The sequence below is a fragment of the Miniopterus schreibersii genome (assembly GCF_964146895.1).
Source record: "Miniopterus schreibersii genome assembly, chromosome: 1".
Classification (NCBI taxonomy): domain Eukaryota; kingdom Metazoa; phylum Chordata; class Mammalia; order Chiroptera; family Miniopteridae; genus Miniopterus; species Miniopterus schreibersii.
This window is the reverse complement of record NC_138101.1, coordinates 48,557,487-48,584,874: the sequence shown is the minus strand read 5'-3', so window position 1 is coordinate 48,584,874 and position 27,388 is coordinate 48,557,487. Positions and strand designations below refer to the sequence as shown.

The window sequence follows — 27,388 nt, the reverse complement described above, 5'->3', positions numbered from 1 at the left end:
CCCCGCCTCCTCGCCCGGCCCCGCCTCCCGGCCTGGCCCCCGCCTCCTCGCCCGGCCCCGCCTCCCGGCCCGGCCCCCGCCTCCTCTCCCGGCCCCGCCTCCACTCCCGGCCCCGCCTCCCTCCTCGCCCCGCCCCGCCTCCCCGCCAGCCCCCGCCTCCCCGCCAGCCCCCGCCTCCCCGCCAGCCCCCGCCTCCCCGCCAGCCCCCGCCTCCCCGCCAGCCCCCGCCTCCCCGCCCCGCCCCGCCCCGCCCCGCCTCCTCGGCAGCCTCGCTTTGCCGCCTGGGGGCGTCGCGGAGCAGGATCCGGCCTGGCGCGTTGCGCCCCGCCCTCTTGTGTATCGCCGTGCGGCCGAGGCATGGAGGGCGAGAGTACCTCGGCGGTGCTCTCGGGCTTCGTGCTCGGCGCGTTGTCCTTCCAGCACCTCAATACGGACTCGGACTCGGTGAGCTGAGGGGCGGGGCGGGACCGGCGTCGCCTGGGAAGAGGCCCCACGCCCTCCGCGCTGCCCCCGTCCCCGCCTTCCGGCTGCCCCGCGCCGCCCCGGCGGCGGCCTCAGCCCTCCCGGCTCTGCCTCTTCCCGCTCCCGGGCGGCCCGAGAGGCGCCTCCGGCTCGGAGGTCTTCCCTGGGATTAGCCCTCCCTCTTCTGAGCCGTGTTTGTTTCCGTGCCGCGATCCCACGGACCCACACGCCCCCGTTTCTCGTTCAACGGTCCCCCTTTTCTCTGGTTCAACTGGTTAAAGAATAGAAAGTTCACAGCGCGTCTCCCGCTGCCGCTAAGGAGGTTGCGGGTTCACTTCCCGTTTCTCCTGACTACCGACGGTCGTTTTCAAAGACTAGTGAATTTCTTCATGCAAAGCAGCTACTGTGCATGTTTGTTGAGATGGTAGGGTAGTTCAGGGAATAAGGGATGTTGCATCCAGTGGCTCTTTGGGGGGAATCTAAGTGGATGAAAAAGCTTAATTTGGTGTCGGATCTCTGACTTTTGCATTAGGACTGAATTCTAAGGCCTCAGTGAGTTCCTTTTCTGATGCTTTGTTATGATTTAAATATTTATGCTCAAATATTTGATATTTAAATGCTTATTTCATACTAATTGCCTAGGTTCAAAACCTCTGGATGAAGTAGTGAAGTAGTTTTTTAAATACAGTACCTATTTTTTAAAACTTTTACAGTATTTTTATGAAATTAAACACTGTAAAACTTTGAGCCCAGAAAGTAGTGCCTTAGAGTAAGTGCTTAGTAACTTGCTCATAGTTTAGAAAATACCACAGTGAACAAACTCTAGTAATCTCTTAAACAACCCTGTAGATTAATACCTGGAAAAGAGCAAATATAACAATTTTAAATGTATGCATCTGTGGAAATTATTTGGGAATGTCTTAATGTAAATATAAAAGTGAGTCCATAAGTCCTCTAGCATAATTACCCCATGGAAAGTACCATAATATTAGGCCCCTGTTTCTTAGATCTTTTTCCTATAGTCTTTAAACAGTGATCTTCTAGGTAATTATACTTGCATTGTCCCTGCTTCCTTTCCCGGAATTTGTCTAGAGTACTAGAGTGTAGAATTCTGGATTGGTCCTCTTTTTGTCCAGTAGACACTCACATTGTGGAAACATTCCTTTTGTTTTCTTTAATGAACTGGGAAGGAAAAAAGCATTTTTTATTAAAAAGACGACAAAATCTTCAGTATCTGTCAAGCACAACGGGTCTTTATATGTGCCAAGAGAAATCATTGAATTCTCCAAAACTGAAAGAAATCACCACTATTGTGGCAAAAATGCATGTTGTGTGTTTTGTTTTTTTTAATATACCTTTATTGACTTCAGAGAGAGGAAGGGAGAGAGAGAGAAACATCAATGATGAGAGAGTCATTGATCAGCCGCCTCCTGCGCACCCCGGACTGGAGATCTAGCCCGCAACCCAGGCTTGTGCCCTGACCAGGAGTCAGCCGTGATCTCCTGATCCTAGGTCACTGCTCAACTGCTGAGCCACGCCCAGCCAGGCTGCATGTATTTTAAGAATCAGGGCTCTCAGCTCCCCTTTTAGAAAGCAGACTCTGGTATTGAATTTCAAATCTTCAATATTTTGCACGATTTCTAATCTAAAAGCATTGCTCATTGTGTCATTTCATAGCTCAGAAGCTTCCACTCGCTCTTAGAAGTACATGCCATTAATTCAGAGTCCTTGCAAGACATTTGGGATGTTCTTTTGTTGGGTTTCCCATCTATGATTTCCTTACAAATGGGAGCCTTCAGTTCCAAGACAAACTGCTCTGCTCCTCATTCCTCAGGCATTGTGTGCTCATTTCTGACTTTAAGACTTTTATTCTTCCAAGTGTGCTAAAATCACAGTGGCACTCTTACAATCTCTTCTACTCATTTTTATTTAACTGTTTATGCTTCCCAACTACACTGGAAGTGCACCTAGTCTTTGTTTTCTGTGCGCCCAAGCTGGAAGCACATACTGTATAAATAATTGAGATATTGGTTCTTTAAGTGAGTGAGTGGTAATTCTATCAGTATATTCCATATACTTACCACTTCTTATTTTTATCCATAGGAAGGTTTTCTCCTTGGGGAAGTGAAAGGTGAAGCCAAGAATAGCATTACAGATTCCCAAATGGATGATGTTGAAGTTATTTATACAATAGGTGAGTCACTTATTTCTGTGTATCTTATTTTTGATGGTTTATGCTGAAAGGAATTAACGTAAATTACTTTTTAAATTGATTTAAAAAAAAACAGGTACAAAATTTAAAAAGCATATTTAAAAGGACCTATTGCCCTCATTTCTCAATTAAAATTATGGCCATGGCCTAGTCTAAAGCTGCAAACAACATGGGACATAAGCAGATAAGATTACTGTGGGGAAGCAAGAATGAAATAGCTCCTGCATATATTGAAGTGGAAGGAAGAAAGCGTAGCAAAAGGAGATGGACCCAATAAGCAAAACCAAGAAAAAAGATATAAGTTTGGACAAAAATGTTAAATAGCACAGAAAGTTGGAAGATGAGAACTGAAAAAACTCAAATGACTACAGAATTTAAAAATCTTATGTGATTTCTAGAGTATAATGGGGGAAAGACCAGACTGCAAAGGTTTGAGGAGTGAGGAGTGAAGCAGCTGTAGCTGGTGGCAGCTGCTCTTTCAGGGGAAAAAAGGAAAAAGCAGAACTTTAAAATATATAGGACCCGGCTGGTGTGGCTCAGCGGTTGAGCATTTACCTAGGACCCAGGTGGTGTACTTTGTTAAAAATTTGGCATCATGACATCATATTGTGTCATGACCATTTCCCCAGGTTAAATTATCCTCTAAATATAACTTTTTGTAAATGCATTGTGTTTTCTATGGCCTTACTCTTGTGGCTTTATGTAATTTCAGTAGTCCTTTAAATAAGTAAGTTATAATCAGAGTTATTTCCAATTTTTTTAAAACTATGTTTTTATTGATTTTAGAGAGAAAGGAAGGGAGAGGGAGATAGAAGCATTAACCAGTTGCCTCCTGTACACACCCCGACACCTGAACCCACAACCTGGGTGTGTGCCCTGACCAGGAATCAAACCTGCAACCTTTTGGTGCATGGGACAGTGCTCAACCAACTGAGCCACACCTGCCAGGGTTCCCAGTTTTTTATCATTATAAGTTACACTACAGTGAACATCTTTGTATAGATATTTTCCTTGTTATAGATATTTTCCTAGGAATGTAATTATAATGTCAAAGGTTCTTGATCTGTACTGGAAAGCAAATTACTTTCCAGAAGGATATCAGTTTATATTCGCACTATCAGTGTTATTTTTTGTTTTAACTTTAAAAGGTTAAAAATGGAACAACATATATATAAACTTACACGCACATATAAATGTAGTATGTATGTGTAAAGTAAATACATAAATTTTAAATTTACTCTCATTAGTCTCCTCTGTGGCAGCCACTGTTGGTTTCATGAGTGCAATTTTTACTCATTAACAATAAACATAATACATATATGTGTGTGTGTGTTTTTATTTACACAAATGGGATCATTCTGTACATGGATAAATATCTCCAAGATGTCATTAGTGCAGAACAGTATCAGTGTGTATAGTTTGTCATCCTTTCTAATGGCTTCAGAGTTCCATTATATGGACATACCATAACTTATTTACTTTTTAAATATGTTTTTATTGATTTCAAAAAGAGGAAAGGAGAGGGAGAGAGAGAGAGAGAAACATCAATGATGAGAATCATTGATTAGCTGCCTCTTGCACGCCCCCTACTGGGGATCAAGCCCAAAACCTCAGCATGTGCCTTGCCTGGGAATTGAACCATGACCTCCTGATTCATGGGTTGAAGCACAACAACTGAGCCACGCCAGCTCGCCAACTTTCAATTTTTTTACATGCAAAACAATAAAATAGTAGACATTTTATTGTGCATATATCTTTGTGCCTTTAAATATATCTGAAAGTCAAATGCCTACAGGTAGACCACTGCCTTTTGGAAAAGTCATCCCATTTTAGACTCATTGCCTTTTGGAAAGTCATGCCATCTTATACTCCTCAATATGTTAAAGTTCCTGGGTCTCCATAGTCTTGCCACCACTAGTTATTATCAAGTCTTTTAATCTTTGCCAATTTGATAAGTAAAAACAAAAAAATAATTTTAATTTACATTTCTTAATTACAAATGAGGTTAAGGGTTTATGGATTTGACCTTTTTGGGGGGGCATTTTTCTTATCATTGGCATGCTGCCCAAAGTATCTAACATATTTTGAGGAGTTTAATTAAGCAGCCATTTATTGAGCAACTGCATTGTGCCGGGAACAGTGCTTTGCTTTAAGGTATCAGGCAAGTGCTATAGAAACACTTAAGTATTTGCTCAAATTATTTTATTTATTTTATTATTATTTTTTAATCCTCACCCAAGGATATTTTTTCCATTGCTTTTTCAGAGAGAGTGGAAGGTGGAGCAGGGGCAGGGCGGGGGGGAGAGAAAAACATCAATATGAGAGAGACGCATCCATTCCTTGCCTCCTGCACACACCCTGTATCCTCAGGTGAGGATTAAAAAAAACACACGATGTTTGTTTTTTTCTTGATAGTTTGTAGTTGGCATTAACAAATCCTTTGTGAAACAACTACTTGGAATAATAAAAGATAATCCCACCATTAACAGCTATTTTTATCAATTGAGTAAAATTAGAACATAACCCTTTTTAGAATTCAAAGAAAATATAGTAGCTTGAATTTATCTTTTGTGTTGTCATTACTAACATATTTAGAAGGAATATACCACTCTAGCTAGAAGTGAAGCTCTTTGTATGTTGGCCCTACCACTGTCTTGGGAGAGCCACTTAATCTCTCTGCTTGTTACCTCATCTTTAAAATGGAAGAAATGGTAACATCTGTCTTACAGGTTTGTTGTGAAGTTTAAGTGAGATAATGGTAAAGTACTTTCATGTGTTATTCAAATAACAATTAATGTAATCATAATTAAAAATTCTTTTTTCCAGACATTCAGAAATATATTCCATGTTATCAGCTTTTTAGGTGAGTAGCAAGAGCAAGTAAATGATCCACTGTGAAAATTACCCTCTGCAAGTGAAGTAATTTTTAAAACTAGCAAAGTGTTTCTGTTATACATGGTAGTACTGATTAAAATGAAAAGATTTTTTTTTTAAATACATGAAAATTCACTTGTTCATTTCAATCCTGTCTAGTAGTTCATTCTCTGTATTTATATGTTTGCTTTAGCCAGTCTCCACTGCCTGTCCCTGGTGGTACCTTGAGGATTGCTTTTCCGTTTCACACCTACTCTCCTTATTGTATTATTATAAATTCAGTGACACAGTCTCATACACCAACAGCAGCTTTTTTCCTACCCTTTTACTCTAGTTTATCGTGTTTCCTCACTTATAGTATTTTTTTAATGTTATCTTTTGTCAATTACCCAGTGAGGTCCTTTACCCTGCTTCCTTTTGCAGAATTTTTAGGATGAAAACTTGTGCTCTTAGTCCTACAGATAGTAGTAGTATTGTTAGCCCTAATATAGGCTGTGGTATTTTTAAAAACCTTTTATTGAGGTATTGCTACATACATATGGAAAAGTACACAAATGAATGAATTTTCATAAAGCAAACACTTATAACCACAACATGGTGAAGTTGTAACAAAACAGCTTTAAGATTTGTATAAACTGCCCATGAAAAATCAGCATTATTATCTTACAGTCTCACTTAGTGATTGTGTAAGAGTTGCAGTGGAGCATATGGTTAAGGTGAGAAAGACTTATGGTAGGGGATGATAGAAATAATAAGGCTTAGTATAATCTTAAACTGCTGTACCAAAGAGAGGTACAGCTCCTATAGTGCCTTATATACAATGGACATACAAAAATATTTGCTGAATGACTAAGGATTCTTGGTGGAGACTTATAAACAGTACTTTCTTAAGGGTCACTGGACCAGCAAAGTATTAAGAAGGGAGAATCAAAAGTGGTTTAATATCTTCTGGTGACTAACTTAAATAATTAGACAAACATAATAGTCTTGGAGCTGAGGAAACCATCTGATTCAGTGATGAGCAACCTATGCCTCATCCTTTTAGCTTTATAAGAGTAAGGGGTAGGGGTTGGGGAGGGCATAAGGAGAACCACCTGAATGGCTCTCATTCAAAAAAGTTTACTGCAAACTTCATTTTCCCTTAACAACAAAATAATAGGCCTAAAAAGTTCATGATGTAGCCAATTCCACAGAACTGGTTAATGGTAGGGCAAAAACTAGAAGTACCAGGATTTCTTGAGTTACAATCCAATATCATACCACACTGTTTCTTCCTTGTTCTAAATAATATAGGTGAACATGTTAAAAACAAGAGTCTTCTGATACCGTACTTCTTGAAGTCCAAACTGGATAAGCTTTAACACCCAGTTTTATGTTTTATTACATAAACAGTTTTATTACATAAACAGGGTAACAAAGTTACGGTCCCATGGCCTATTTTTATATGGCATGCTATGAATAGTTAATATATTAAGGGTTTAAAACACACACACACACACAAAACGGAGGAGTATGCAACAGAGACTGTGTGTCCAGCAAAGCCTAAAATATTTACTGTCTGGCCCTTTACAGAAAAAGTTTGCCAACCTTGCTCTAATACATTGCTTCTCACAGTTTTTCACTGAAATACACTGATTCATGTACCTCAGGAATCTGGGAGAAGTTCCTAGAAAAAAAGGGCATTGAAGCCTAAAACTTAGTCAAACTTTAAAAAAACAAAATTTAAGCAATTTAACATCAATTTGGGGGCAAATAATAATACAAGAAAAAACTTTCACACACTCACAGCATAAACCTACTTTTGCCCCACCGTGTATATCTATTTCTATTTAAAAATACCCCCCTTCCCAGAAACATCATATAAAAATCAGTGCTTGCACATACAGGATGTACACCATTATCCTATTGTTTCTTGTATACCGTGTATTGCCTTATGCCCCACTTTGAGAAACTCAGAAGTGGACTGTCCTAGAGAAATAAAGGAATAAACTACTGTATTTAGAGTTTTTGTGTTGGAATAATAAATAGTAAACTAGAGGGAGCTGTTTGATATATTGAATATCCCCCTTCGGTAGGTGGAACACTTTATTTTGTCTGTTTTCCCATTAAAAATTTTTAATACAAGTCTTTGTAAGTTAAAAAGAAAAACTACATTGCCCATTAGGATATATCATCAGTTCTGTGTAACTTAGTGTTTAGTGTACAGATCAGAATTGTACGCTATGTAATTGTACATAATGTAAAAGCCTATTACATTCACTATTATTTATAAAGGATTTTGCATAACAGGTATTGCACTATCATAGAAAAGAATATTGTTTATCTCAATGAATGTTAATAGGAGGAAAACATTACTTGCATTCCCTGTTATTGGAAGGGAAAGAAAGTTGGAAGTAAACTCTTTAGAATCATCTTTTAATTCTCCCTACTTTACAGCTACAGAACAAAGCTCACTCATTCCTGTACCTATTCCTTGCACCCCTTCAAAACCCCAAACCTACCAACTCCTGATGCAAGTATTGCCTTTGGAATTAGCAATGAGTAACTTGTCTTTTTGTTATTGTGCTTCAATATTCATTTTATACAGTTTTTGTATGTATCAGTATTTTAAGTTTTAGTAAGTAAATTATGAATGAATTTTGAACTGGCTGTGTGAATTTATAAATTTAATGAATAGTTTGTTTTGTTTTAAAAACATGTGATGCCCAAACATATATCTCGAAGTTTCTCCACTCTTTTCCTTTTTCATTGCTTCTGGACCTCATATTTCTACCACTTTAGGTCTATTAGTTTGAGAACTTCCTCTACTGTTTATTTTAAAACTTCATCTGACAGGTAGGTATATGGATTTGGGTTGAGTAGTTAGGTTAGGAGTAACTAAAATTTAAGGTGCTAATAAAATCATTCACATTTTTAGCTTATTTGAAATGCCTTTAATTTTGGCTTTTACAGCTTTTACAATTCTTCTGGTGAATTAAATGAGCAAGCACTGAAGAAAATACTATCAAATATCAAAAAGGTATTCCCTAATTTACCTTGTCTTTTTTATTATAAGTGTTATTTTCAGTTCCTAAAAACGTGTAATACTTTGACAGAACTTTTTTTTTTAATCCTCACTGAGGATATTTTCTCCATTGCTTTTCAGAGGGAGTGGAAGAGAGAGAGACATCAGTGTTAGAGACACATAGATTGGTTGCCTCCCGCACACACCCCAACTAGGGCCAGGGATCGAGCCTGCAATGTAGGGATGTGCCCTTGGCTGGAATAGAACCCCGGACCCAGCGGTCCGCAGGCTGGTGCTCTATCCACTGAGCCATACTGGCCAGGGCTTGACAGACCTTTTAAGCAGCATGCGTTTTCATGATGTCCTATAAAGCAGGTGAGGTAAGGCTTGTTCTTTCCAGAAGTTTAAAGGGGCGCTCTGAAAGCAAAACTAGTCATTAAAAGAATTAATATTGTTTTCATCCTTCCCTTGACTGTTCTAATGAACACTGATCTCTTCCTCTTTTACCTTCCCTCCATACCCCTTCCCAGTACCATTTATTCTAGGACTTAATCCATTGCAGTTTTTACATAGCCGCAGTTACTCGTTTTTATAGTTCAGGGATGATTTCCTATACAGCACCTGATTTGAATCCTCCACAGCACACTTGTGTGTTTAGTTAAAATTTATTGAATGATCAAAACAGATATTTTTTTCCAAGTACAAAATTTTCCTGGGTACTATTTCCCTCTTAAAACTTTGTGATCTCTGAGTTCAGAATAAAAGTAAATTCAGTAGAAGTTTCTTTCAAGAAAATCCTTTGTTGAAAATGCTTGGGCTTTCCCCCCAATTATATTTGGGTATTTTAAAAAATGTACCTGTAAAAATGTTTCAGTTTTAAAAAGAAGTAATCTTAATTTCCTCAACTTAAATGAGCAAATATAAAACTTAGTTGCTGAAACTTTCACAGACAGATCTCTAAGCAAAGTGGTTGACTTTCTTTTTTATAATTACTAAGTTTTCAGCAAATGAAATTTATTTTTCCAATTTAAAAAAAATAAAGGTTTAGTAATACTAACAACACATTTCTTTAGCATGCTAGTTTACAAAACCCTTTCACATGATCATATTCAGTCTTGAAACCAACTCCATGGGGTAGCTGATATCATTCCCCTATAAATTCAGTTTTAAAAGCTACTGGGTTCACCTTACTTATTTAACAAACCAAGTATACATATAGAAAATTAACTAGTTTCCACTGACATTTTCTTAATTTAAATTTTGACTGAAGATTAAGATTTTAAGATAGCAAATGCCTTAATAGAAATTAATCTTTTCTCTCTCTAATCTATATTGAATAAACTGTAGTCCCGAAAATGAATGGAGAGTAATTTAACTGCAAGACAGTTTGCATACTTTACAAAATGTAAAGTGTATATTTAAGTGTATGTTTTGTTTACATATGCCCAAAATCTTGCTAAATATTAAGAAAGCCATTTTTTAAGGTTGTCAATTTTATTGCTTAACTATAACAGTAAGATATATAATAATTGTAACCATTAAGGTATACACCTGATTTTTTTTCTATATTTTCTTTCAGGATGTAGTGGGTTGGTACAAATTCCGACGCCATTCAGACCAGATCATGACATTTAGAGAGAGATTACTTCACAAAAACTTACAGCAGCATCTTTCAAGCCGGGAACTTGTTTTTCTGCTATTAACACCGAGTATAATAACAGAAAGCTGCTCTACTCATCGGCTGGAGCATGCCTTATATAAACCTCAGAAAGGGTAAATGTTGGCCAGTCACTAGCTGTCCTCAGCTAATAGAAAAACGTACCCAATATTTTTATAGCACTTTTTGTACCTTACCAAGTATTTTCATACATTGTTGCATTAGTGTTATAGTTCTTTACAGATGGGAAAATGAAGGTCAGACAAGGAAATCAGAAGCCCAATATGGAATGTTGACTTATGTTTCTGGCACTGAGGGTTTGCTTTTATTTAACAAAAAGTGGAAAAAAATATGTGTGCTTTAGATACTGGTTTCTTTTTTTTTTTTTAAAATATATCTTTATTGATTTCAGAGAGAGGAAAGGAGAAGGAGAGAGAGAGATAGAAACATCAATGATAAGAGTCATTGATTGAGCCCACAACCCACGCATAGTGCCCTGACCGGGAATCGAACCCAGATCGCCTAGGATCCTAGGTCGATGCTCAATCGCTGAGCCACGCCCAGCCGGGCATAGATATTGGTTTCTAAAGGATATAATGTAGAACTTAAACCTGAGCAGCTTTTCTATAACCTCTGCAAGGAAGCAGTTTTTGTTTGTTTTTTAAATATGTCTTTATTGATTTCAGAGAGAGGAAGGGAGAAGGAGTTAGAAACATCAATGATGAGTCATTAATGGGCTGCCTCTGCCTCCTGCATGTCCCCTACTGGGGGTCAAGCCCCAAAACCCAGGCATTGTGCCCTGATGGGGAATCGAACCATGAATTCCTGGATCATAGGTCTGTGCTCAACTACTGAGTCATGCCAGCTGGGCGCAAAGTAGTTCTTGATGATCTACCAAAATGAGTTAACAGGGACTTCCCAAAGGTTTTCATGGAATATGAGAATTGAGTTAAAAGAGTACCGCCCAGCCGGGCGTGGCTCAGCGGTTGAGCGTCGGCCTAGGATCCAGGCGATCTGGGTTTGATTCCCGGTCAGGGCACATGCCCGGGTTGTGGGCTCGATCAATGACTCTCTCATCGTTGATGTTTCTATCTCTCTTTCTCCCTCTCCTTTCCTCTCTCTGAAATCAATAAAGATATATTTAAAAAAAAAAAAAAAAGAGAGTACCAACTAAGGTTAATTTTATTATTCATGGAAGATAGGATAAATCTCAGTAATACAGCCTTATTTATATGTGCTAATCAGTTAAAAGAGCCATAGAAGTATTTTTTTACATAATTATCTTATACTATGTATACTTCACACAACTTTTAAAAGCCATTTCCTTAAGTCTGTAAATTCTATCTTGGGTAAGTAGTAAGATGGGATTTTTTTTAAAATATATTTTTATTGATTTCAGAGAGAGGGAGAGGAGAGATAGAAACATCAATGATAAGTCATTGATCGGCTGCCTCCTGCACGCCCCATGCTAGGCATCAAGCCCACAACCCAGGCATGTGCCCTGACGGGGAATCTAACCTTGATCTCCTGGATCCTAGGTTGATGCTCGACTCCTGAGCCATGCCACCAGAGGAAAGGTAGTCTATACTAATAAGTAAATGCTTATCTTTTAAGTTTATATTTTAAAATTTTATTTCCTCAGACTTTTTCATAGGATACCTTTAGTGGTGGCCAACCTGGGCATGTCTGAACAACTAGGTTATAAAACTGTATCAGGTTCCTGTACGTCCATTGGTTTTAGCCGAGCAGTGAAAACACACAGGTGAGATTCCTTAATTGCTTCCCCACTAAACTTATTCCTATTCATTTACTGAAGTTAATTTTTTAATTACACAATAGCAGAATAAAAATAAAAGGAAAATTAACTAATGACCATATCACTCAAATAAACTAGACTGTTTTTACTTTTTTCATATTTCCGTCTAGCATTTGTTCATTTATAAAATAGAGGGGAATTGTTGCATATTTTAACATATTTTCTAGGAATAATTAGCTAGCTTTAAAATAATAATTTTCTAAGGCATCAGTTCAGATTAAAGACGTGAAATTAGACTGGATAATAAAGACCAAAAAAAAAAAGAGACTTTAGCCAAGACTTATGCATACTATAGGCGAAGTTATAACTTTTTTGTGGTCATTACAGGAATAATTGTCAGAAATAGCAATACTGGTATTACAAGATACTTCCTAGAGTATAAATTTTATGAGAAAAGGCACTAGATTTTATTTATTTTTGTGTTCCCACAGTGCTTAACAGTCTCTTACAGAAATTAAATACTACATTTCATTGATTCTAAGATGTACAGTTATAAATTTACCTCGAATTGGGATGTTTTACAGACCATGCCTTAGCAATTTTTTTCTTCATGGTATATAAAATAATGTTGCCTCTTTCAATCAATGATGTCTTAAAATTGGTAAAATATGATTGTGATTCTTTCGTAGCTCAACTACAAATAAGTTTTTCATCGTATCATTAAATGAATTCTGTAAACTTGCCTGAGGAAATGGTAATTTTTTACAGCCCTGAATTTTTTAAAGAAGATGGATCTTTAAAGGAAGTACACAAGATAAATGAAATGTATGCTTCTTTACAAGAGGAATTAAAGGTAAGTTAACTTGTCCAGCACTTAAAAGACCACTTCTAGAGTTCATATCAAATGATAACTGACATTTTTTAGGGATAACCTGACATTTGACTAGATTTATATTTGAGTTTCATTTAGCTTCAGTAACAAAGACCTCAACCTCAGTGGCCTACAAATACACAAGTTTAGTCTCACTCACATTATATCTTGGCTACAACTCTGCTCCAGTTCTAAGTATCTTCATTCTAGGACCCAAACTGAAGGAGCAGCCCTTTATGTGGGACATGCTTTTCTCATCACAAAGGGAAAAGAGCAGAAAGCTAGTGGAAATTTACAACAGTTCTTAAAACTGCTCAGTTAGCATGCCTCTTCCACTCATATTTCATTGGTCAGAGGACATCACATGACAGCAGGCAGGGGTATATAATCCTTTTATAGGATAAAAAGGAAAGCAAATATTTGGGAACAAAACAATCTACCACAGTACTTAGTTCTATCCTACTTTGGCAATTCAGGTCCTTTGAGAAGTAAACATCAAGGTGGGATTAGACAAGCAAGAGATTTATTGGGCCTGAGAAGGATAAAGGGGAGGGTGCGCCTGGGAAAGGAGATGCAGGCAGGGAAAGGAGATTGAGTAGGGAGAGCCTTACACTGCAGGACCAGAAGTTTCAGCCAGGCAACGCTGTCCCATAGGAATGGACTTTTAATAATACTCCCAGTGTGCTCAGTCTCAGTGACTGAGCACATTAGAGCAGCCTAGGGAAAGCCTGGCCTAAGCACAGACACAGTAGTGGACCCAAAAGTATGGTAGCTGGGCCGCCAGTCAACTATGCCTCCTCCAAATGGAGATGTGAGTAGTATATTTTCAGGGCCACCATACTCATCAATAGAGCACACTAAGAGAAACGGCGCTAATACGTTTTACACCCTACTCATGAACGGTAACACAGGAATTTTAGAAAATAGAGAAACATCCAGAAACCCACTGTTGTAATACAACTATTTTCACTTTGCAGTATTCTACAGTTTTTCCCTAATGTATACTTCTTTTATATAGTTGACAATGATGGGGGCAACATAAATGGGTGTCATGATTTTTATTTATTTGATATGTCATTAAACATTTTTCATGTTGCTACATATGCTTTTATTCTTTTTAATGGCTGTGTATTTCATAGAGTAGTACGTTAGAACTCATGTCAAAAGTACCAACTTGGGCTAAAACAGGGAGTGTAGACAGGTATGTTGTAGGAACTGTAGGCAGAAAGTGGTTGAGTTTCAGGAAGGAATTGGAACCAGGAGCTAGAGTGCCATCACAACTTTCTTTGTGTCTGCACATAGGTTTCCTTCATAGTATCTACAGGTCTTTGTGTTTATTCATCCACTGGTGGACCAGAGAGTGGCTAACCCACAGCTGCATTTAGATCTCTTCTATTCAAGAGATTAGGGTTTGCTGATTTGCTATGTAATGTCTCTGCTTGGGTAAGCTAGGGTGAAGTTGGTAAAGGGGTTATTGGTGAACTCATGTCAGGGTGAACAAGTTCATGATAACTAGGCTTAGCAGACATTTTAAAAATATCCACTAAAACTGGCTATAACCACCTTTTACCCTATAATTGGAAAGTAGTTACTTTTCATTTGATATTATGCTAAGAAACATCCTATATATGTTTTGTTATTAATATATGTTCCCAAAATGAAATCACTGAGTCAAAGGTATTAGTACTTCAAACTGATGACACATGAGGCTAGTCTGCTTTTCAAAAGTATTTCATTAGGGGGAGGAGAGGACCTTGGTGGAGGTGGGCAAAGGAGGGGGAAACGGGGGCCAGTAATAGTGTCAACAATTTTTTTAAAAAGTAGTTTCTTTGACAGGAGTTACGAAATTCCTGTATGAAAATTCTTTCATAACAGTAAAATGTAGTCACTTTTCTTTAATGTTAGATGTTTGCAGTAACTTTGTACCTCTCAAAACAGTACAGTATTTTTTGTTTCAAAGCGAGTTAAATATTTTTGTTTTTTATTCTAGTGTATTATTAAGGAAATAACTGGTATGATAAAACTATTGTATAAATGGGAAGTTAATGCATCTGGAAAACATCTGATACCTATAAAGCACCATACCAGTGCTTATTGTTGGGTTCCTCCAAAAAACAGCAAAATTAAAGTTTTCATAAAAGCAAATAATACTTGGTATTATGTACCATGAAGGATTTTATATTATTTGTGAACCCAGGCTGTAGTACGTAACTTGGAACTTTATCTATACTCTTACATTTTATTTTGCAGAGTATATGCAAACAAGTAGAACAGAGTGAGGAGGCAGTAGATAAACTACTAAAGGATGTAAATAGACTAAAACGAGAAATTAAAAAAAGAAAACAAGCACAGATTCAAGCAGCACGTAAGTAAAAAGTTCACACATCACTACTTTCTGTACCTAAAAAAAAATTCTGATTTGAATTGATGGAGCCAGCTGCACTGATGAATTTGTCCACCTTAAGATTAGAAGTAATTGTTTTATTAATACTCTTAAATCCCACTGAACAAAGAACATGGTACTATTATAGCTATACTCTATTGTTGATATAAAAGAATTTAATTATAATGTTCTCTTAAGAGTTGGAATTTGGGATCATGCAAATTATTTTTCTCAGGTTAGATCTAAAGTGTTTTTAACTCAACTTTACTAACAAATAGATAATTATAAAACCTTTGTAGAACAACTATTGTATGTTGAACTGTTATTTTATTTTGTTTAGGAGAGAAGAATGTCCAAAAAGACCCACAGGAGAACACTTTTCTTTGTCAAGCTTTACAGACCTTTTTTCCAGATTGTGAATTTCTTCATTCGTGTGTTATCTCCTTGAAAAATAGGCATATTTCTAAAAGTAGCTGTACTACCAACCACCAACTCAGTACGGTAGACAACCTGACCTTAATGGTAGAATACACTGACATTCCTGAATCTAGTCCAGCTAGTAGTGCACAGCAAATGATGAAACGTAAAGCTTTAGATACAGATGACAGATGGCAATTCAAGAAATCCCGGCTGTTAGAGATACAAAGCCAACCAACTAAAACAGATACTGACAGTAGTAACCAAGAAAAAACATCCACGAGTAGCCCAGAAACAGATGAGGAGATTGAGAAAATGAAGGATTCTGGTGACTATCCAAGGTCTCCTACATTTTGATCCCTTCAGGCCAAAATATTTTTGATTGGCTGAAGGGTAAAGCCAAATATTTCTATTGTTTTTGCTATGTTTGGCTATTTGCAGTAATACATAAAACTTGTACAGCATTCCTTACAACTGGGGAAAAGAGACTAGCTGTATTTTCACAGTAGAAAGAAGTCTAAAGTTAACATGAAAATTTAATTTTTCCTGTCATTACAATTCCTACTCAAGTTATGATAAATAGTACATTATGACTAGGGTTGAGAGAGAAAATGCTGGACACCATACAATACTAGGGACACACTTATATTTAAAAAGTATTCAGTTTATCTGAAATTCAAGTTTAATTGTATGTCCTGTATTTTTATTTGCTTAATCTAGCATTTCTAATTATGATACGACCATAATGCAGCACAAATAGTTTGGTTTCTTTAAAATGAAATACAAAACGCTACTAGGGTTTTTTTTTTCATTTCACAGCAACCTCTCATTCCCAGTCTTACTCAGTTGTCCTGACCACACCTAACTTGACAACTATTTTTTAAAGCTATTTTTATTATCCTTCCAAAAAATTTACTTAGTTTTTATTGCAACAGTAACTTTCTTTTTAATGCTTATTTTTCATCAATACAATGACAGATACAACTAACAGGTATGGGAAAAAAATACCTGACTCTTGGCAATGCAGAACTCAAAAGGTAGGAGAGTCATGGGGTAGGAGAGTCAGTACGATTTTTAGGAAGAATATTTAATCTAGTTTAACCCAATTTAATCTAGTGAGTTGGCTAAATGGGTGTTGGCTGAGAGAGTTTTTGCTATTTTTGTATGTGTCTTTTTCATAATTGTGAGAATTTTGCACGAAGTATAGTTATCACATGAAGCCTTCATGTTTCGTTCACTAAATGAAATGTTGAACACATACTTTGATCAATGCTTTTCCATATGTTACTTCCTAAGTAATAGAACAAATTCATAGCTAGCATAAAAAATTATCTTTATGTGTTAACATGCACTAGTTACCATGGGGTGCTTTTGAAGCCCACATAATACCAGGGATGATTTTGCAAATAATGAGTTTCTTCCAGGATTGTTTTACTGGTTACATAAGCAGTGCTGTGGTGTTTTGGAGAGCAGGAGGAGGGGAAATAGGTTGTCAGTCTGAACTCTATTTAAAAATAACCACTAATATCACCAGAGCATACAGAACATAGATACAGCCAACAAATGAACAAAACTAGATACATGGGCTAGACTAGGAACGGTGGAGGCAACAAGCAGCCAACATGTATGCAAGTGTCTTCTCTAGATAATAGCTTGATATTTTTCAAAAATCCTACATATTTACTCAGACTGAAGTCTAAACATGCCTTCATGGAAAGCAATTTGCTAAAATGCTATAGAGGTACAAAAGTATTTAGCACATACTGTTGCACAACGATCCATCTCCTTTGAAGAAAGCACTAATGAACTTTCGATCAGAGAAACTTGCTCAAGTCATTAATTAGTACACAGCTGAACTTCCACAGTTGCGTTTGATGACCCCACTTTCAATGTATTTAATGAAAAGGAGGAAAATAGTAAAAATTCCCCCAATTTTTCTCCATCTTTTGGCAATAAGATGACATAATATATTGCCTATGGAACAATTTATTTAAAGGACAGTACTAGTTTCAGGAGAGACTAGTCCAGGAGTAAATGTTAAGTCCTGTGACATCACCACTATCCATCCAACGTGTAACATATCTACAAAGGGAAGATCCACTGCCCTAGCCAAGTAAACCTGTATTTGCTAGTTAGAAAATCTGAGCAATTTCAGGTCCACACCCTGTCACAAGGGATTTGTACATTATACAAGCATTCCACTTACCTGCACCCACATCCCTAAAATCCCACTTACAAGACAGCATCTGGACCTAAAGTAAAATTCCAATACAAGTCATCTTTTCCATATTTAATATCCCATTATCAGCAGTCTATTATTGTATAAGCTATTTGTGGACCAGATATAAGTGACCATGCTACAGTACCAATTTTTTTTACTCATGTAAAAAAATGAGTAAAAATGTAAATGTAATGAGTATTAACATTTCAAATGCTCTGGTTTTATTTAATGAGCATTCACTGGTATGAATAGGTATGCCTTACTGTAGTCCTGCAACACTTTTTCATAAAATTTCATATTTTTAAGAGTTAAACAGTAATTTTTAGTTTGATAAGATTTATTTTAGTCTACTAATTTTCTCAAGGTTATTAAATCTTATAGTTTGAGTCAACAACCATTTATTTTAAAATAAGTTTATTGATGCAAACTTTATATAATTTACTCCCGATATTTGATGTTACAAACTTTAGGGTCTTTGAGATATGCAGGATCCTTGTATGTAACTGGCATAAACCCTGTAAAGAGACAATTAAAGTTCTTCACAAAAGATAACAGGCAAAATTTGGATAAGCCCAAGTCATTTTTTCAGGTGCTCTTACCCATTATTTGAGCTCTCTTAATTGCTTTTGTGATTTCTTTTTGTTTTTTCCCACAAAGACCTATAAAATAAAATGCTTTCTTAGTCATTAAAAATACCAATATTCAAAATGCATAACAACTGTCTAAGTCAAGAAAGGTTTGGAAAACCTGTAAAGAGCCAGATAGCAAATATCCTTGCTGACCGGCTATTTCAAGCCCAAACTCGCACCTGCGGCCGGCTAATGTAAGTGCAGACATGAGTCTCTCGTGACCAATCAGCAACATTAAGACACGGAAACACGTTTATACTCATGACCGGTCAGCAAGGTTGATAAGTTTTGCGGGCTATACAGTCTGTCATAACTTCTCAACTCTATTCTTTTCATACACAAAGCAGCCAGCTACAGACACTACGTAAACTAAGCTATTTACAAAAATAAGTGAAGATCCAGTTTAGCCTATGGGAAATAGGCTCCTGTTTAAATAATAGTCTAGGGGTGATTGTAGTATACTCCAAAATACCAACACAATTTTTTAAGCCCAAGTCTTCTACATGTTGTCAGTTTATAGTTACCTCTGAGTATGAGAAGACATGTAAAATAATAGCCCTTTTGGACTAAGGTGCTTTTCTTAAATACTAAGCTTTCTAAGAGTGATTTATAATACTATTTGAAAATAGAAAATTTGCCAGTTTTCATAAATAACAAAAGTAGATTTATAAGTTGCTATAAGAGAAAACAAAATACCTGTTATGTGCCTTCCATAAATACATCCAGTAAACGGAGAAATAAACTGGGACAAAAGCTGTTTGAGTTTTATTTAGAGAGGAAAAAATTTTATATTAGTACATTTGTTATTCAGCCTTGATTGTGTAAATTTCAAAACATATACTTCATATGTCACCTTCAAGTTATGTAAAGCTTTATTAATTTCAGACAAACTTTGTAAGATATGAAAAATACTGAACTATGCTTATTCTATTAACAGGTCATCTTTTTAAGTAACTAAAGCCATTATTAAAGTTAACATCTCTTACCCAGCTTGTTCAAAAAGTCTGTCTAACAGATTAATGAGCATATTCTTTCAGTGCTAAAGCTGTTTTCTTTTTATTAAATATGTTTTTATTGATTTTGGAGAGAGAGAAAAATCTATTTGAGAGCGAAACACCAATGGGCTGCCTCCTGCATGCCCCCTACTGGGGATCAAGCCTGCAACCTGGGCATGTACCCTGACCAGGAATTGAATCAGCGACCTTTTGGTGCATGGGATGACACTCAACCACTGAGCCACACTGCCAGGGCTAGAACTGTTTTCTTGACGTTTTTACAGATTCTTTTCTGAAATACTGCTGCTTACAACAAAGTACAAAAAATTCCATCTACTATGATAGGCTGTCATATAAAACCAGACTACAGTGAGGTCTTAAGAGGTACATGTACATCAGGCCATTTGTTATAATTATGTTTCATAAATTTAAATTCTTTAGCACTTTCCGGGTGCCAGGCAGTGTTCTTGGCACTATACATAATCCTCCTAATACACTGCATTTTAAAATTTCTTGGTTTTTCTCCCTATAAGCGGCTATCACTTTATACTGTTGCCAGTATACTTCACTCCAACATCATTCTCTATCCCAGATTTGCCACTTAACTTGTTGAGAGCTGTACAACAGATAAAATTACATTTGAAACAGTGATACTGGTGGTGAGGTAAAGAGATAACCTCACCAGAGGAGCTTTTTCCAAACTACTTACCTCCACCAACTGAGAATTAAACTATAGTGAGCTATTATGAGAATAAAATAGAGATGCCTAACACATAGAACTATAACCAGATAAGAAATTACAGTGTTGCTAAAAACTGCCCCTCCACAAAGCCTGTTATAAAACTGACTTGGTTCTCTTTCGTTAGGACTAATAAAGAAGCAAAATCCTAGAGTCAAGTATCACAGTGAAGTAAAACCAAATCTTACCTGCACATTCTTATAGTCTACACGTTTTCCACACAAGATACATTTTTTAAGGGGCTCCTTATAAGGATTTTCCATTGGAACAGGCTAGGATAAAGGGGGAAAAATATAACAAAGTTTAATGTCTTAATTTTGAATCTAAAAAAACTAAACCTTAAGGCTACCACATTTAAATTTATCCAAATTAGTTCTGCCTTTTTTACTGTGAAAAGGAATAAATACGACATTTTGACTTATAAAAGAAGAAAACAAGTACTTCTAAAAAGTGTTCACCATTATAAAGATTTCAGAATGCTTTTCCATATTTTGTACAAGTTCTTTATTTTGGTTTAGTTTGTCTAAGGAGGAATTAAGTCATGGAGGATTCTAGGATAAATACAATCTTTGGAGAAAAAGGGCTTTTGGGGGGGGGGGAAATCAAATCTGCACTAAGTGATTCCTCAAATATGTTGCCCAGGTTGTAGGTGACTAAATATTCTTAACTTAGATTTAAATTAAATCATATAGCATATGCAATGTTTAAGTTAGTATTCCTAAATCCATCCCCATATTTCTCTATCAGATGTTTTATCACTATTTTTGTTATAAAAAGACAATGCCCCATGGCTTACTACAATATAAGGTCCTTTGACTGCAACTTTAGGGCTCCCAGACTGCTTTATAAGTTTGTGTCAGACAGCCTTTGTTTTTTATTCACTGCCTCTAATGTTTCTCTCACAATGCCTCCCTCCTACAACTAATGTAGGCATCTCCAGTCCAGAGATTCTTAATCTAGAAGTGGCTTTGAAGTCCTTGAACTCCTGTAGTTATATGTAAAATTTCAAATGAGTGGGACTGTGTGCCTTTTTCTGAGAGATCCTATAGCTTTCATTAGCATTACAGTGGGCTTCATAACCTAAAAAGGACCTCAAGTAATTATTTGAAGTGTGGTGTGAATTGAATGACTAAGATAGACTCAGAAGGACTAGAGTTCTTTATTTTTTCCAACTCCTCAATCTTTCTTAATCCAATTTACATTCAGCTCATATGTAATGAATGACTGCCTATATCCCCTCCCTACACTGTACTAAGTGCTTTGCATGATCTCATTAGTGTCAAATTATCTTTGTAAGTAGCATGAAAACCTATACTGTCCAAGTCCAATCCTAGTACTTCAAATCCATAAAACTACATCCACAAAACAGAAGAAACTGTATTTAATGTCCTGGTATGAAACTTTAATTTTGATCCCTCATTTATTAAGACAGCCCCCCCACACACCCCCACACATAAGTGATGAATGGGACAAAGATAGAATTGAATTTGAAATGGGAAAGAGATCCAACCTATAAGTAAGCTTTGTACAATGCCTCTGTTGGATTATCTGCAATTATACCATCCACCCAAATGACCTTTTTTCATTCCCAAAGCACACATCCTTAAATTTAAGATCTAGGAAAAAAGATATGGTATTACATAAGCCATGCTTCTTTTTTTAAAATTTTGAAAAATACTTTCTATTAATTTTTAGAGAGGGGGAGAGAGAGAAACATCAATCAGTTGCCTCCCACATGGGCCCCAATTGGGAATCAAACCCAAAACCTTTTGGTGTACAGGATGCTGCTCCAACCAATTGTGCCACACTGGCCAGAGCAGAAGCCATGCTTCTTTCTAGGAGTCTAGGAATTTTCTTCAAAACTCAAGTGACTACTCATCAATGAATTATAATTTTCAAACTCAGACTAATGATCATTGATTGTTTTGTCCTTCTGAACTCTATTCAAATAGCTAAAATATAATAATTTGGTCATATTTGCAAATGCCTTGTAAAAAAGAAGAAAAACATCTTACCAGGTCCTCATTGCTGGTTACCTGTTTATACTGAGAACAACTTCTCCAGAGCACTGCAATTAAACAGAAACAGCAACAAACCAATTCTTTTCGTTAGCTGAGTAGCTAAAGACATTGTTTTTATGGAGGCAAGTTGAATCAAGGAACATAAAAGAGACACCTGAATATAAAAGGCAGGTTTTATATTCATTATACAGTACTCACGAATGGATAAAAACCTTTAGCTTTGAGGCAGAGAAGACAATATGAATGCGCCTTACAGGGCTTTGGAAAAAGGGCCTGTACACCCTTTCCCCAACCATACAATCTCTCACCTGCTCTCTTCTGATACTTATTTTCCCTCACTGGTTAGAAAGTTTTTTAATGCACACAGGAGAAGCAACAGAAAGGCACTGTCATACCAAAGGTAAAATGAGTAACTGACCCCCTACAGAGAATAGTTATTGATAGAGAAGATAGAAGTGCGGAAATGATGAGTTCGAGGGCCTACGTCACAGTTTCGCCCTGATTTGGGACCCGAGACATGGAATTTGCTGCTGGATGACTGGAAATGTCCCTTTCTTACCAAGTTTACCCGAAGATCTTGGGCAAGTCCCTGCCTCTTTTTAATAATCATCCCATTGCTCTCGTATGTGGGGAGAAAGAAGTGTACTGGGAAACATCTCACGCCCCCTTCAGCTTTAAAATACTAGTCATGGGCCATTTCAGATTCCCATCTATCCTGGAGAAACTCTTACATTGTCCGGAAACAGGCGTCGTTTCGCTAACAGTGGCGACTCCACCGACCTAACTAGCGCTAGGGTAACGGCTGCAATGCTACAACAGGGCCTAATATATGGAGGCTTTACCCGCTCGAGTTCCTGGATTTGGGAGGCTGGCAGCCGCCGCTACGAAGTGCGTCAACTTTTTCCTCCCCACACCGCGGCAAACAGCAACCACGGAAGCCATGGTCCTCTGTCCTTCGCTTCCCTTCCTCTTTCTAAATCCTCCGCACTGTTCCTTCCGGTGCTCTTCCGGGTTGGCCGGAGGCCTCGCATCAAAGGTTCCGCGCGCAAACGCCTGGGGCTGGAGGAGGGTGTTCACTGCGTTTGCGCAACACCTTCACGTTCCCGCGGGTCCGCGCCGCCAGCCCCGGACACTGAGTGGCCGAGAAGGTGCAATGCTGCGCTTATGCCTCCGCTGCAGCCCGAGAGCAATTAATTGGTGGTCTTTCCCGAAGGTGGTTGGAGAGGCCAGCGGCCGTGGCCTCTGAGCTGCCGCGGCTGAGTCCTCCACCCGCCCCTCCCCTGGGGTTTGGCGGCTGGGCCCCGGGGGACGCGGCTCGGGCGGCGCCTCGGCCCCCGCCATGGATGACGGTGTTTCCAGCATCCGCCGCCGAGTGTCCGTCCGCAAAAGGAACCGTCCGAGCCTAGAGACCCTTTTTGCCGCCCCCGCGGCGGCGGAGCTGCGGATGGGGGACGAGCAGGAGGAGGAGGAGGAGACGGTGGCTGGGAGCCCGCGGCGGAAAACTGTGGGCGCGCAGCCTGTCGAGGTACAGCCCCTCAGCGCCCAGGTTCCCCTGAGTTCCTCTCGCCATTGCCCACCTTGGGGCAGCGACACCGACCCCGGCTCCTCCTGCGCACACCCGCCGACGGGGGGCACGGCTGTAGGCGGCGGGGATGTGAAGCCAGGTTCTTGACGGCCTCCCTCTGAGGAGCAGCGGTTGACCGGTTGGTTGCCTGCTGGTCTTCCTGTGCTTACCTCAGTCGTGCTGTGGCTGTTTATTCTCGCCTGCGAGATATTGCCTTGTTATCCCCATTTTGTAAAAACTAGTTACATTGTCTAGATTTTACAACAGAAGTCAGGCCCTGAGAGCGAAGAGACTACACTCCTGACTCCAGGTCCTGTTTTTAATCACTGCACTATGTTGCTACCTGCGAGTGTGCATCTCTTGTCTTCAGTAGACCACGCTAAGCCAGGGTGCAGACCCCCTCTCAAGTCCACGTGCCGAGAGACAGCCTTGGAGTGTAGTGCAAGCATGATTTTGTTACAGGCCACTCTCTATTGGAGTCTGGGAGGGGAGGGGTCGTGCCGTTTCAGAACTTCTGTTCAGGTGACATTCCAATAGATGTCTATCAGCCTTGCTACCTGTCACTTAACGGATTTAGCATTGGCTTAAGAATTAGGATCCCAGCGTCATCTTGCACTAAGAGTGCAGCTTAGGCAAGTCACTTACCCGCTCTAGGCCTCCATTTTTTTCATCTGTAGAATGGGGTTGATAATAACTATTTCATAGGGTGGTTTACATTTAGGTCCGTGATCCATATGTGACCGTGTAATTATATACCTGGTATAGCCCTAGGCTGAAATTTTATTTTTACTGAAGCTAGAATTGACCATAAATATTTTTGTTTCCTTTCCAGAATAATGATAGTGAAGAGGACATGTTTGTCGACTATGATAGCTTTGCTGAAAATTCTTTTTTAGTTCAAGTTGATGACCTGGAACAAAAATACATGCAACTTCCTGAAAATAGGAAGCATAATACAGACCTTGCCACTGAAGATCTTTGTTCAGAAAACATCAGACATAACAGACTCACCATTACTACTGTAAGCAGCATTACTGAGTTAAAAACAGATGAGCACCCAAAGAACCAGAGAGGGCATGAAGATGTCCCTGTTGAACCTGGAGCTGATCTTTGGTGTGAATTGCCTTCTTCACAGGTTTTATACTTCGAAAATTTGCAGAATTATTCAAATGATTTGGGTAATAAGTCTACTAAAAAAAGGGATTGGAACTCATCGTCTCACAGGACTGTGAATGAGGAATTGCCCCCAAATAGCATAGAGCAACCCCAGCCAACTGATGACTCCTCTTCTAAAGTCAGAACTAGTTCAGATGTGAATAGGAGAAAAAGTCTTAAAGATCATCTAAAAAGTGCCATGACTGGAAATGCAAAGGCCCAAACACCAATATTTTCTAGGACTAAGCAGCTGAAAGAGACTCACCTGTCTGAAGAAATTAATGTTGCCAAGAAAACAATTGAGTCATCATCAGATGACCTTGGCCCTTTTTATTCATTACCCAGCAGAGTGAGGGACCTTTACGCACAGTTCAAGGGAATTGAAAAGTTATATGGTAATGCTTTTTGCTGGAATGAAATTGTTTTGTTTCATTATGAAATTACCATAATATTAGAGTAAGTCAGTAGAAAGCAGATCCTTCCATGGTCATGTATTGCATATTGTTTTTTATATAGGTTTGTTGTTAATCCTCACCTGAGGATATTTTTTTTTAGAGAGTGGAAGGAAAGGAGGGAAGGGGAGGGAGAGAGAGGGAGAAACATTGATGTGAGAGAGAGAGACATCGATTGTTTGCCTCCTGCATGTGCCCTGAGCAGGGCCAGGGATTGAACCTGCAATCCAGGTATATTCCCTTGACTGGGAATCGAACCCACGACTCTTCAGTGCACAGGTCAGCGCTCTAACCTTTGAGCCACATGGGCCAGGACCATGTATCACATCATAAAAACAAAATAAAGTGTCAGTCCTCTTTCAACCTATATCGGCCCTGCTACTACTGAACCTCTGTGCGGTCACACTTCTCAAACCTGTTATCCTTGCTCTCTCCCTTTCCTCACTTCAAATAATTCCCAACCCACTCCAACTCCAGGTTCTGTGTGCTCACTTAAGATATAATGGCTAGGGTGTCTAAACCCATTGATACCTTTAGTTCTTACCTTTCCTGACTTCTCAGTAGCTTCCCTGACAATTGACTAGACCCTTTTTAAAACTTTTTCTTTTTTTAAAATATATCTTTATTGATTTCAGAGAGAAGGGAGAGGGGGAGAGAGAGATAGAAACGTCAATGATGAGAGAGTCATTGATCAGCTACCTCCTGCACGGCCCCGACTGGGGATGGAGCCTGCAATCTGGGCATGTGCCCTGACTGGGAACCGAACCTCGATCTCCTGGATCCTAGGTCAACGCTCCACTGCTGAGCCATGCCCGGCTGGGCTTGAAACACTCTTTAAAAAAAAATATATATATATATATATATATATATATATATATATATATATATCTCTTTATTGATTTCAGAGGGAGGAAAGGAGAGGGGGAGAGAGAGATAGAAACATCAATGATGAGAGAGTCATTGATGAGCTGCCTTCCGCACTCACCCAACTGGGGATGGAGCCTGCAACCCGGGCATGTGCCCTGACCAGGAATCGAACCCCAATTGCCTGGATCCTAGGTCAATGCTCAACCGCTGAGCCACTCCCAGCCAGGCGAAATACTTCTTTTTTGATTTCTTGACATTCCACTCCTGGGCTTTTTCTTCATTGTCCAGCTACTTGTCAGTTTTCTTAGCTGGTGTTTCCTTGGCCGGCTCTGTCTTCTGTACCAAAACTCAGTTGTTGAAATTGACTACTGAGATGTCTTGAGTGAAAGAAGTCAGTATTAGTAATACCATTGCTTAAACATCTTTAAAGACAGCTGAAGTTAAGACTTAAGTGCAAAGAATATTAATAACAATGTATCAGGTAATGTTTTAAAAAAATCCTGGATTCTTGCCTGTATTTCAAATATGTATCATTTTAGACAAAGAAGGTACAGTTGCTGCCATTCTGGAAGATCAACCTATCAATCACTATCAGTATTTCTGAAACTATGTCAGTATCTTAACCATATGAAATCATAGGTTTTCCTCTCAAGGAGACGACAATTAGGTTTGAGAAATAGAACTATAGGAAAAAAAGTCTAAGACTCTACAAGAGTCTAATAAATTTTAAATTGAGATTTGTAGTTAAGAGTTAATGGTGTGTATTGCTCTTGAAGGAGATGTTAACTTTCCTTTTCTTTTCTCCTAGCCCTTGTTCTTTGTTTAATCTGCATCTCCCACCAGAATGAGTACCCTGAGGACAGGGCTCTATCTAATTCATCTTTTTCTTATGTAACTAGCACTGTATCTGGTATACCCTAGTAGGTTCTCAACTGCTGGAGTTGTCAGCCTACTTATTCTGGCTCTGTCACTTAAACATAAGTGTAGCACACTGAGTCTTAGTTTCTGATCTGTTAAAAAAGGATGATGATGATAATAAAAATAATTCTTTTGCAAGTTATATTCTGTGTGAAGGACATGCCAAATTAGATTTTGGTAATGACTATCAG

At 38.5% G+C, this 27,388-nt stretch overlaps 3 protein-coding genes across 6 annotated transcripts in view; 2 read left to right on the top strand and 1 right to left on the bottom strand.

Annotated features, from left to right (window-relative positions):
* Nucleotides 1–305: 305 nt before the first annotated feature.
* ABRAXAS1 (abraxas 1, BRCA1 A complex subunit) lies at nt 306–18,409 on the top strand. Of its 2 annotated transcripts, none has more exons than XM_081127799.1 (9): nt 306–444; nt 2,566–2,656; nt 5,501–5,537; nt 8,501–8,567; nt 10,132–10,325; nt 11,852–11,971; nt 12,734–12,818; nt 15,087–15,201; nt 15,560–18,409. In XM_081127799.1, exons 1-9 carry the CDS (start codon nt 358–360, stop codon nt 15,991–15,993), a joined length of 1,230 nt encoding a protein of 409 aa, XP_080983925.1. In that variant the 5' UTR covers nt 306–357; the 3' UTR covers nt 15,994–18,409. The 2 variants fall into 2 exon arrangements, with proteins under 2 accessions (XP_080983925.1, XP_080983926.1); XM_081127800.1 differs by having other exon boundaries at nt 367–444; nt 2,570–2,656.
* MRPS18C (mitochondrial ribosomal protein S18C) lies at nt 18,283–23,382 on the bottom strand (the record flags this gene model as incomplete). 2 transcript variants are annotated; one of them, XM_081127843.1, is made up of 6 exons in its annotated part: nt 23,084–23,382; nt 22,236–22,288; nt 20,409–20,492; nt 19,183–19,240; nt 18,457–18,516; nt 18,283–18,372 (listed from the first exon to the last, which is right to left on the bottom strand). In XM_081127843.1, the coding sequence occupies exons 1-6, from the start codon at nt 23,181–23,183 to the stop codon at nt 18,296–18,298; spliced, it is 432 nt and encodes a 143-aa protein (XP_080983969.1). In that variant the 5' UTR covers nt 23,184–23,382. The 2 variants fall into 2 exon arrangements, with proteins under 2 accessions (XP_080983969.1, XP_080983970.1); XM_081127844.1 differs by lacking the exons at nt 18,283–18,372; nt 19,183–19,240 and having other exon boundaries at nt 18,460–18,516; nt 23,084–23,227.
* HELQ (helicase, POLQ like) overlaps nt 23,364–27,388 on the top strand; it is a 40,384-nt gene continuing 36,359 nt past the window's right edge. For both annotated transcript variants that reach the window (XM_081127787.1, XM_081127788.1), the window contains exons 1-2: nt 23,364–23,766; nt 24,638–25,355. In XM_081127787.1, the coding sequence (XP_080983913.1) occupies nt 23,581–23,766; nt 24,638–25,355 (904 nt within the window). In that variant the 5' untranslated portion in view covers nt 23,364–23,580. The remainder of the gene's footprint in view (nt 23,767–24,637; nt 25,356–27,388) is intronic.

Excerpts from the sequence above, each read along its gene's own strand:
- ABRAXAS1 (XM_081127799.1), top strand. The coding sequence starts at position 358 with ATGGAGGGCGAGAGTACCTCGGCGGTGCTCTCGGGCTTCGTGCTCGGC. Across the intron at positions 445-2,565 it reads TCAATACGGACTCGGACTCG|GAAGGTTTTCTCCTTGGGGA; the intron begins GTGAGCTGAGGG and ends TTTTATCCATAG. Across the intron at positions 2,657-5,500 it reads TGAAGTTATTTATACAATAG|ACATTCAGAAATATATTCCA; the intron begins GTGAGTCACTTA and ends TCTTTTTTCCAG.